General features: G+C 47.0%; 1 protein-coding gene across 1 annotated transcript in view; it reads left to right on the forward strand.

Annotated features, from left to right (window-relative positions):
* Positions 1–12,368, forward strand: part of dnah2 (dynein, axonemal, heavy chain 2) — a 207,176-nt gene that overhangs the window by 60,525 nt on the left and 134,283 nt on the right. Inside the window, exons 21-23 of the mRNA XM_014206991.3 lie at positions 6,273–6,473; positions 6,753–6,909; positions 7,020–7,194. Of these exons, the coding sequence (XP_014062466.3) occupies positions 6,273–6,473; positions 6,753–6,909; positions 7,020–7,194 (533 nt within the window). The remainder of the gene's footprint in view (positions 1–6,272; positions 6,474–6,752; positions 6,910–7,019; positions 7,195–12,368) is intronic.

A 12,368-nucleotide genomic window follows, 5' to 3' on the forward strand; every position in this document is an offset into this window, starting at 1 on the left:
TATTTCATACAATTAGTTTCGTCATTTCTTCCATTGTATTTTGTTTGGAGAGCTTCATGTGGTCATGTGTCTGGTTTCTCTGTCCTCTAAATGTTGACGGAGCTGACGGCGCCCGGAGCACGCTTAGAAGTAGGCCAACTGGCCTGCTCTGTGCAAATGGTAGAAAGTGCCCGTTTGGGGATGTCTGATTTCTGTTTGTCTGAACTCACCACCACTAAGCTGAGGTTCTCAGTTGTTTCTTCTTTACCTCACACAGTAAGTCAATAAAGTCCGTTTTTTTTATTAAATCCATTGTGAATGATAATAGTTCCTCGCCATATTTGAAAAATCTTTTCTAGCACTGCCCCTCGATAATCACCAGGCCTCGGTGTGAAAGATCTATATGTAATGCTCTGAGGATCCCATGTAGCCAGTGGAAACGTCATAAAATACCTGAACACATTTCCTATTGCGCAAAAACAGCTGCGTCTGTGCAAAAACAGCTGAGTCTGTCTCAAGCTCACTGGCCCGGGAAACTCTGACCGCCTGGAATAGGCTAGTAGCCCAGAATAGGCTAGTTGATACAATGTTGCACTTCACTAGCGATAGCTCAAGTCCTGACAGATAGAAAGGGAGGCAGACAGGCGGAGTAGAGAGATGAATGCGATTGAAAGAACCTGCATTTTCAGTTTTTATTTGTCAGCTTTATGTATTTGTACTTAGTTGACAATGGAAGTAATAGGCCTACTGCTACATTGGCCAAAAGGCTATCTCTTAGTTCCATGCGTTCATTTCTTTAACCACCAATGGATCGTGGTGTATCAACGTGTCCGTATGACAGAGGCTGGTGCTCTTCCATTAGTTGAATTTTAACTTTTAGATTTTTATCATTTCAATTCCCATTTGTATTATTAACCACGTGACAATGATTTTGAGAAACAAAAACGTTATTATTGAAATGAAACTATTCCACGAAACTGGCACGCAGCTCGGTAGAAATGGCAGGATCAATTGTAAGCTTCCCTCATCTTGAAACTCATAAACACACCCGCCGCCTAGGAATAGACCATTGTGAACAGAGCGCACATTTCTTTGTACTGCATAATGGCAATGGGGGTGTGTGTGAGAGAGAGAGAGAGAGAGAGAGAGAGAGAGAGAGAGAGAGAGAGAGGAGAGAGAGAGAGAGAGAGAGAGAGAGAGAGAGAGAGAGAGAGAGAGAGAGAGAGAGAGAGAGAGAGAGAGAGAGAGAGAGATATAACGAGAGCGGTGTTGTAACTAAGATTGAGCCTATTAAAACTGAGCACAAATGAACAGCTATGAGCTCCATCGCAGAGAAAAGCGATCGGCTCGATCCAGCACCAGTTGGTGGAATGCGGCACTTGTTGGGCTGTGCCCTACACTGTGTTGCTTGCCAGACTAGTGGGCTTGTACACTTACGTGTTTGACATGGGCAGGAGCAGGCCTGCGAGGGCGAGAGAATGCCTTGTTCCTAATTTCATATTGTTCCCATTCCCTTTATGCCAAGTTTAGAATAGAGGTGGAAGACTATTGTGAGTGCTGCTCCAGATCACTTGATATCCACCACAAGAGGGAGAGAAGAGGAAGAGAGAGGGGGAGAGAGACTAACTCAACTGTCTATCATACAACAGAGCGCGTGTGACTCCAACCCCCCACAACTGAATAGATCAGAACATATCATGAGAGCACTGCTTACAAAACAGAGCTGAGAGCTCACCGTGCAGAATGGGGCCCATGCTTTTCTCTCTCCCCTACTCCAATCGCATTATCATTTATATCAATAATGCAACGGATAAATAGTTGAATCGTTTTTTATTGCAACAACACAAATGCAGCACAAATTCTTGCAGTTTTACCATCTTACCACCAGGGGTAAGATGGTATCCCTGGTGGTAAGCACCCCTACTTCCCGCGGGTGTGTTTATATCAAATCAAATCAATTCAAATTGTATTTGTCACATGCGCCGAATACAACCTGAAATGCTTACTTACAAGCCCTTAACAAACACTGCTTTAAGAAGTGTTAAATAAAAAATAGAAAATAAAAGTTACAAATAATTCAACAGCACAAGTAAAATAACAATATCGAGACTATATACAGGGGATACCGGTACAGAATCACCGTTAGTCGAGGTAATTGAGGTAATATTTACAAGAGGGGTCTGGGTAGCCCTTTGATTAGCTTTTCAGGAGTCTTATGGCTTGGGGGTAGAAGCTGTTAAGAAGCCTTTTGGACCTAGACTTGGCACTCCGGTACCGCTTGTCGTGCGGTAGCAGAGAGAACAGTCTGACTAGAGTGGCTGGAGTCTGACAATTTTTAGGGCCTTCCTCTGACACCGCCTGGTATAGGGGTCCTGGATGGCAGGAAGCTTGGCCCCAGTGATGTACTGGGCCATACGCACTACACTCTGTAGTGCCTTGTGGTCGGAGGTTGCCATACTAGTCAGTGATGCAACCAGTCAGGATGCTCTCGATGGTGCCAGCATCGGGGCGGCAGATAGCCTAGTGGTTAGAGCGTTGGGCCAGTAACCGAAAGGTTGCTAGATTGAATTCCCGAGCTGACAAGGTAAAAATCTGTCGTTCTGCCCCTGGACAAGGCAGTTAACCCACTGTTCCTAGTCAGTCATTGTAAATAAGAATTTGTTCTTAGCTGACTTGCCTAGTTAAATTTAAAAAATCTAGGAGCAGGTTCGTTCTACTCCCATGAGAATGGATAGAGAAGTGAGAGGGTCCAAACCAGACCCAACTGTCCCTGTATCCTCGCTGTTTAACATATACAGTTGAAGTTGGAAGTTTACATACACCTTAGCCAAATACATTTAAACTCAATTTTTTACAATTCCTGACGTTTAATCCTAGTAAAAATTCCGTCTTAGGTCAGTTAGGATCACCACTTTATTTTAACCTCTTACATCTAGACGTTCCGCTAGCGGAACACCTGCTCCAATATCCAATGATAGGCGTGGCGCGAATTACAAATTCCTCAAAAATACAAAAACTTCCATTTTTCAAACATATGACTATTTTACAGCATTTTAAAGACAAGACTCTCCTTTATCTAACCACACTGTCCGATTTCAAAAAGGCTTTACAGCGAAAGCAAAACATTAGATTATGTCAGCAGAGTACCCAGCCAGAAATAATCAGACACCCATTTTTCAAGCTAGCATATAATGTCACAAAAAACAAAACCACAGCTAAATGCAGCACTAACCTTTGATGATCTTCATCAGATGACACGCCTAGGACATTATGTTATACAATACATGCATGTTTTGTTCAATCAAGTTCATATTTATATCAAAAAACAGCTTTTTACATTAGCATGTGACGTTCAGAACTAGCATACCCCCCGCAAACTTCCGGTGAATTTACTAAATTACTCACGATAAACGTTCACAAAAAAACATAACAATTATTTTAAGAATTATAGATACAGAACTCCTCTATGCACTCGCTATGTCCGATTTTAAAATAGCTTTTCGGTGAAAGCACATTTTGCAATATTCTGAGTAGATAGCCCAGCCATCACGGCTAGCTATTTTGACACCCATTAAGTTTAGCCCTGACCAAACTCCGATTTACTATTAGAAAAGTTTGATTACCTTTGGTGTTCTTCGTCAGAATGCACTCCCAGGACTGCTACTTCAATAACAAATGTTGGTTTGGTTCAAAATAATCCATAGTTATATCCAAATAGCGGCGTTTTGTTCGTGCGTTCAAGACACTATCCGAATGGTAAATAAGGGTCACGAGCACGACGCAGTTCGTGACAAAAAAATTCTAAATATTCCATTACCGTACTTCGAAGCATGTAAACCGCTGTTTAAAATAAATTTTTATGCCATTTTTCTCGTAAAAAAGCGATAATATTCCGACCGGGAAAGCGTGTTTACATACAAAGAGAGAGAAAATAAAAGCATGGGATCCCCCCACGAGCCTGAGTCTCATAGTACTGTGACCGGCCACTATCCAAATGCGCTACTGTTTTTCAACCAGGGCCTGCAAAGCCACGATTCAGCTTTTTGCCGCCTTCTGAGAGCCCATGGGAGTCGTAGGAAGTGTCACGTAACAGCAGAGATCCCCTGTTTTGGATAGAGATAATCAAGAAGGCCAAGAAATGGTCAGACAGGGTACTTCCTGTACAGAATTTTCTCAGGTTTTGGCCTGCCAAATGAGTTCTGTTATACTCACAGACACCATTCAAACAGTTTTAGAAACTTTGGAGTGTTTTCTATCCAAAGCTAATAATTATATGCATATTCTAGTTTCTGGGCAGGAGTAATAATCAGATTAAATCGGGTACGTTTTTTATCCGGCCGTGAAAATACTGCCCCCTAGCCATAATTAAGATTGTGAAATGTCAGAATAATAGTTGAGAGAATTATTTATTTCAGCTTTTATTTTTTTCATCACATTCCCAGTGGGTCAGAAGTTTACATACACTCAATTAGTATTTGGTAGCATTCCCTTTAAATTGTTTAACTTGGGTCAAACGTTTTGGTTAGCGTTCCACAAGCTTCCCACAATAAGTTGGGTGAATTTTGGCCCATTCCTCCTGACAGAGCTGGTGTAACTGAGTCAGGTTTGTAGGCCTCCTTGCTTGCACACGCCTTTTCAGTTCTGCCCACAAATGTTCTATAGGATTGAGGTCAGGGCTTTGTGATGGCCACTCCAATACCTTGACTTTGTTGTTCTTAAGCTATTTTGCCACAACTTTGGAAGTATGCTTGGGGTCATTGTCCATTTGGAAGACCCATTTGCGACCAAGCTTTAACTTCCTGACTGATGTCTTGAGATGTTGCTTAAATATATCCACATAATTGTCCTGCCTCATGATGCCATCTATTTTGTGAAGTGCACCAGTCTGTCCTGTAACAAAGCACCCCCACAACATGATTCTGCCACCCCGTGCTTCACGGTTAGGATGGTGTTCTTCGGCTTGCAAGCCTCCCCCGTTTCCCTCCAAACATAACGATGGTCATTATGGCCAAATGGTTATATATATTTTTGTTTCATCAAACCAGAGGACATTTCTCCAAAAAGTACAATCTTTGTCCCCATGTGCAGTTGCAAAACGTAGTCTGGCTTTTTTATGGCGGTTTTGGAGCAGTGGCTTCTTCCTTGCTGAGCGGCCTTTCAGGTTATGTCGATATAGGACTCGTTTTACTGTGGATATAGATACTTTTGTACCTGTTTCCTCCAGCATCTTCACAAGGTCCTTTGCTGTTGTTCTGGGATTGATTTGCACTTTTCGCACCAAAGTACATTCATCTCTTGGAAACAGAACTTGTTTCCTTCCTGAGTGGGATGACGGCTGCATGGTCCCATGGTGTTTATACTTGCATACTATTGTTTGTACAGATGAACGTGGTACCTTCAGGCATTTTGAAATTACTCCCAAGGATGAACCAGACTTGTGGAGGTCTACAATTTTTTTTCTGAGGTCTTGGCTGATTTCTTCAGATTTTCCCATGATTTCAAGCAAAGAGGCACTGAGCTTGAAGGTAGGCCTTGAAATACATCGACTGGTACACCTCCAATTGACTCAAATGTTGTCAATTAGCCTGTCAGAAGCTTCTAAAGATATGACATAATTTTCTGTTTAAAGGCACAGTCAACTTAGTGTATGTCAACTTCTGACCCACTGGAATTGTGATACAGTGAATGATAAGTGAACTAATCTGTCTGTGAACAATTGTTGGAAAAATTATTTGTGTCATGCACAAAGTAGATGTCCTAACCGACTTGCCAAAACTATCGTTTGTTAACAAGAAATTTGTGGAGTGGTTGAAAATCGAGTTTTAATGACTCCAACCTTAGTGTATGTAAACTTCCGACTTCAACTCTATAGCCTGTCATATGGATGTGCATGGTAAACATGTTGGAGACTAGCGAGAGACAGTGAGATATTGTCTTATGGATTTGTCTGGGATAGTGCGATGTAAATCGTTGGAGAGTCAACACTCCATGTTTGTACATTACACGCTGGTCTGGCTCAGCAGGTTCCTATTGGCCCTTGTCAATAGAACAATCAGACCATGTTGCTTTAATCCTTTTGTGGTCTTGACTTTTGTTTGATGGTAATTCATTTAGCATTGTATTTTAGTGTTTACCGTATTATACAGATAATTATGTTAGTAAACAAAGTAGAATCTTTAGGCTACAGAGGAACAGTGTACCGGTTCCTATTGAAGTCAAAGTACGGTCTTTATCCTTTACGTGTACTTACAAATATTTCTCTCTTTCCTCCCCTCACCCCTCTCCTCCCCCAGGTACACGGAGGTGGCCAACAACGTTCAGAAGGAGGAGACGGTGTTGAGTGTTCAGTTTGTGTTGCTGGACTGTGCTCCCCTGAAGTTCAGCCTGGTGCAGCACTGTAACGAGTGGCAGGGCAAGTTCACCCAGCTGCTCAGCCTCATGGCCAGCACCAGGCTCAAAGAGCTGCACGTCTTTCTGCAGGAGAACGCTCTCAGGTGGGTGGGGAAGGTGGGTGGTGGAGGGTGGGGCCAGGAGTGTGTGGGTTCCACTTTATAAAAGGTTAATGAAGAGTTTATGGGCCTTAAAGTTGAAAGTGGGAGCATGTGTGTCTGGTGGAAAGGCATATGTGCAGCATATAGCTAGATTATAGGCCTTTTGACGTGTGACCTGTCTTAAACGTTTTATCTGCAGACGTCTTCAGAGTCCAGAAGATGTGTACTGTATGTGCTGCTAGTGAATGAGAAGGGTCAATTAACTATTATGTGTGTGTCCAGGCTGAGCCAGCCCCCTCAGTCCCTGGTGGAGCTGGGTGAGAGTCTGAAGCTACTGGAGACACTACAGGGAGACCTTCAGAAGATAGAGAGTCAGATCCCTCCCATCCATGAACAGTTTGCTATCCTGGAGAAGTACGAGGTCACCGTGGACCAGGCTGTGAGTAGCGCGACAGACGGACGGACGCACACCCACCCACCCACCCCCTGTTTTAACCCCCCCCCCCCCCCCCCCCCCCCCCCTTTCTCTCTGTCTCTCTCTCTCCCCAGGTCCATGAGATGTTGGAGGCTCTGAATGGGGAGTGGGTGTGGTTCCAACAGGTGGTGATAGACAGTGACATCATGTTGAAGAAACACAAGGACAAGTTCAAGAGCAGCCTTATCTTCTCAGCAGAGGAGTTTAAGAAGAAAATGCAGATTACTGTCCAGACCTTCAGCAGCTCAGGTCATCTGCTAGCACAAAAAGCCGTACACAGATATCTCACAAACAGCTGTACACAGATATCTCACAAACAGCCGTACACAGATATCTCACAAACAGCCGTACACAGATATCTCACAAACAGCCATACACAGATGTCTCACAAACAGCCATACACAGATGTCTCACAAACAGCCATACACAGATGTCTCACAAACAGCCATACACAGATGTCTCACAAACAGCCATACACAGATATCTCACAAACAGCCATATACAGATATCTCACAAACAGCCATACATACACCAGGCAGATTATTTTCCAGTACTTCTGCACACCAGGGTTAGGGTCAATTCCATTCCATTTTCAGTTGAATTCCTGTTAAGGAATATACATTTCCGGGTAATAAATTCCATCCCTGAATTGGAATTTCAATTCATCTCCTGTTTTACGTCAGACGGTGTCACTCCTACGCGACGCTCATCCCTCAACCTGTCTGTCTTGTAGGACATAGAACTCATATTCACATTTGGAATATTCCAGAGCTTCCGCCATTCAACAGTGAAAACATAGTTGCAACTGTTTTATATCACTGCGTTTTCATATGACTCTCCATGAAATAAGCAGAATAACTAGCAAAAATGATTAAAAAAACGTTGTGATAGTGATTTCAAAGTTTGAAATTTTGAGAAATTCTTCACAAAGTCTGTGCAAGGATGTCGGTCGCCAATGCAGTGACTTGATTAGCTGCTTAGCTAACTTTTGTAGCTGCTAGTTTACTGACATAGCTAAACGTTAGTTAGTTAGCTAGCTAGCTCTTCCTTTAACAGTTACTGATATGAAAAGCTTGCTTAGCCTGTTTGAATTACCCTGAAGTTGTTGACATGCAGCCCCAGAATTAGGAGGAATTGTTATCAGAAATGTGTCCATAAGTCAGCATGTTTCTCCACTATAGCTACCATGTAACTTTGTATCGTTGGGTCAGCTAGCACTACAGTAGCTTACTAGCTAGTTTTTGTTGGAAGCATTCAACATTGTGTGTGCAGCACTAGCTAAGTAGGTATCTGGTTGGTTAGCATCGTTTCAGTGCCTGGTTCAGCTAGCAAGCTAAATGTTGGACAAATTCATGCTAGCTTTCGTGCCCATTGTCAAACTTCTGAAATACTGCTCCATAAAACACAAATGTTCTTAGCTGGATGTAAAATGGTGGGACTAAGACTTGCTCAACAGAAACATGTCCACATTATTGACAGATTTATTGTTCTAGCTTAGATAGATTTTGAGACAGAAATGGGGTTCAGCAACAGACGATGTCGCCTAGGTAATATTTTTGAACGTTAGACAGCCCATTGTAGCTGGACTACTCTTGATCTATCCCACTGTCCTTTGCGAGAAACGAGACAGATCAGTGCAGGCGGAATCGACACGCGATATGATGTAAGACAATGGCTACATACTGTACAGTACAGTAGGCTACACACACACAGGTTTGCATGGCAGACTGTATAAGGACATGTTAGTAGCACCATAGGGGTAGTGTGTGTGTGTGTGTGGGAGGGGGGTCAATGATCTTCCCAGCTGGTCCATGACATCTCCCCCCAGAGGGCTGGTCGACATGTTCTCTGTCTCTCTCCACATCTGACATCTCCCATTCTGGCTGTGCCATCCTTCGTTGTAGGGAGACTTTTTCCCTTACTTTTGTTTATTCTCTTAGTTTCCGTTGCCATTAAAAATCTGATTGAACTCGCTGTTCCTCCTCCACAGGCAAACACACACGCACACACATGCGCGCGCACACACTTCTACGACTCAAAACAAGATGCCGTGCCAAACCGTATCAAAGAGGACAAACCTCCTGTCCTACTTTTCTTTTACCTCCCTCTCATCCCTTTGCTCCACTCCCTCCCTCCCTCCCTCTCCTCTCTCTCTCTCTCTCTCTCTCTCTCTCTCTCTCTCTCTCTCTCTCTCTCTCGTGAACACAGAGAGAGACGTGTGATGTCTCATTGTTTTTGTCATGACAGAGTTACATATCCTTCCCATCTCTCCATCTCCAGGCTCTCTCTTACACACTTTGTCTCACCGCATCTGAATGTAAAAGTTTTACACTTTCAACACGTCTCGGAATGTGAACCATTCCCCTCCTCACTGTGGGGAAAGTTGTGCACTTTACGTTGTGCACGTTAGAACAGTCAAATTCATCATATCAAGTTCCACAAAGTCACCTCACTTTGTGTTTTCACAATTCTATTCCACTGTTCTATTCCAGAGCTCCTTGAAGGTTACTTCTCTAACCCCAGCCGTCCCTTCTGCTCAGAACCTGTTGAGAAGAGAATGGGGGGAATGTTTAGAAGGTGAAAACAATGGCTGTGACTGTAGCACTGGGAAGGTTAATGAGGCCAGCAGGCAGCCTTTGTTCTCTGGGACATTAGTATTCAGGACCAGACCACCTCCACACACACACACACACACACACACACACACACACACACACACACACACACACACACACACACACACACACACACACACACACACACACACACACACACACACACACACACACACACACTCAACAATAATTGCACAGTACACAGATGCGAGCACACACACACACACACACACACACACACACACACACACACACACACACACACACACACACACACACACACACACACACACACACACACACACACACACACACACACACACACCACATTCTACAATAATAGCACAGTACACACACACACACACGTACATACACACACAATAATATCCCAGTCAATTGGGTCAGCCATATCATATTCATTCTCTGTGTGAAGGGCACATCACAGTCAAAGAGAAGAGAAATAACTGGTCTGATGGTTTTATACAGAGACAACAGTCTGTGAATAGTCAATGAATAAAGACCATCAAATTCTCCCATAGCCTTAGTACGTACCTCAACACTAGCCTGATCCCAGACCTGTTGAGTCGGCAAGACAGCACAAACAAATCTGGGACGAGCACCAGCCCAATGCAACACGTATAGTATAGAGAGCTCTCCAGTCTAGTGAGGATTGTAGAATCAGTTATTCCGTCATTACAACTCCTGTTACTCTACTAGTACCATCATGGCTGTAACAATAGCAGCAGGCAGTCATCCAGTGAAAGGCCTAATTGAAAGCAGATAAGAGGCTGTGGTACAGTGCTGGTGATTGTGGTGGTGGGTCTGTCTGTCTGAAGCTGAAACGTCCTGCCTGAGAGCCTGGGAGTTGGGGTGGGGGCTGGGCCTGGGTGTTGGGGTGGGGGCTGGGCCTGGGAGTTGGGCCTGGGAGTTGGGGTGCTGGGCCTGGGTGTTGGGCCTGTTGGGCTGTGGATGGGGCCTGAGTTGGGCTGGGGCCTGAGAGTTGGGCTGTGGATGGGGATGGGGCCTGAGAGTTGGGCTGTGGATGGGGATGGGGCCTGAGAGTTGGGCTGTGGATGGGGATGGGGCCTGAGAGTTGGGCTGGAGATGGGGCTGGGCGTGAGTTGGGCTGGGGATGGGCCTGAGTGGGGCTGGGGATGGGGATGGGGCCTGAGTGGGGCTGGGGATGGGGATGGGGCCTGAGAGTTGGGCTGTGGATGGGCCTGAGTGGGGCTGGGGATGGGCCTGAGTGGGGCTGGGGATGGGGATGGGGCCTGAGAGTTGGGCTGTGGATGGGGATGGGGCCTGAGAGTTGGGCTATGGATAAGGCCTGAGAGTTGGGCTATGGATAAGGCCTGAGAGTTGGGCTATGGATGAGGCCTGAGAGTTGGGCTGTGGATGGGCCTGAGTGGGGATGGGGATGGGGCCTGAGAGTTGGGCTGTGGATGGGGATGGGGCTTGAGAGTTGGGCTATGGATAAGGCCTGAGAGTTGGGCTATGGATGAGGCCTGAGAGTTGGGCTGGGGCCTGAGAGTTGGGCTGGGGATGGGGCATGAGAGTTGGGCTGGGGATGGGGATGGGGAAGGGCCTGAGAGTTGAGCTGGGGATGGGCCTGAGAGTTGGGCTGGGGAAGGGGAAGGGCCTGAGAGTTGGGCTGGGGATGGGGCCTGAGAGTTGGGCTGGGGAAGGGCCTGAGAGTTGGGCTGGGGAAGGGCCTGAGAGTTGGGATGGGGCTAGGGCCTGAGAGTTGGGCTGGGGAAGGGCCTGAGAGTTGGGATGGGGCTAGGGCCTGAGAGTTGGGATGGGGCTGGGGCCTGAGAGTTGGGCTGGGGAAGGGCCTGAGAGTTGGGCTGGGGAAGGGCCTGAGAGTTGGGATGGGGCTAGGGCCTGAGAGTTGGGCTGGGGAAGGGCCTGAGAGTTGAGCTGGGGATGGGGAAGGGCCTGAGAGTTGGGCTGGGGATGGGGAAGGGCCTGAGAGTTGGGCTGGGGATGGGGCCTGAGAGTTGGGATGGGGCTGGGGCCTGAGAGTTGGGATGGGGCTGGGGCCTGAGAGTTGGGCTGGGGAAGGGCCTGAGAGTTGGGCTGGGGAAGGGCCTGAGAGTTGGGATGGGGCTAGGGCCTGAGAGTTGGGCTGGGGAAGGGCCTGAGAGTTGGGATGGGGCTAGGGCCTGAGAGTTGGGATGGGGCTGGGGCCTGAGAGTTGGGCTGGGGAAGGGCCTGAGAGTTGGGCTGGGGAAGGGCCTGAGAGTTGGGATGGGGCTAGGGCCTGAGAGTTGGGCTGGGGAAGGGCCTGAGAGTTGGGATGGGGCTAGGGCCTGAGAGTTGGGATGGGGCTAGGGCCTGAGAGTTGGGCTGGGGAAGGGCCTGAGAGTTGGGCTGGGGAAGGGCCTGAGAGTTGGGATGGGGCTAGGGCCTGAGAGTTGGGATGGGGCTAGGGCCTGAGAGTTGGGCTGGGGAAGGGCCTGAGAGTTGGGATGGGGCTAGGGCCTGAGAGTTGGGCTGGGGATAGGCCTGAGAGTTGGGATGGGGCTAGGGCCTGAGAGTTGGGATGGGGCTAGGGCCTGAGAGTTGGGCTGGGGAAGGGCCTGAGAGTTGGGATGGGGCTAGGGCCTGAGAGTTGGGCTGGGGATAGGCCTGAGAGTTGGGATGAGGCTAGGGCCTGAGAGTTGGGCTGGGGATAGGCCTGAGAGTTGGGATGGGGCTGGGGAAGGGCCTGAGAGTTGGGATGGGGCCGAGGAAGGGCCTGGGAGTTGGGATGGGGCTGAGCCTGAGAGTTGGGCTGGGGAAGGGCCTGAGAGTTGGGATGGGGCT

Source organism: Salmo salar, chromosome 07, assembly GCF_965601325.2.
Source record: "Salmo salar chromosome 07, fSalSal1, whole genome shotgun sequence".
NCBI classification, from domain to species: domain Eukaryota; kingdom Metazoa; phylum Chordata; class Actinopteri; order Salmoniformes; family Salmonidae; genus Salmo; species Salmo salar.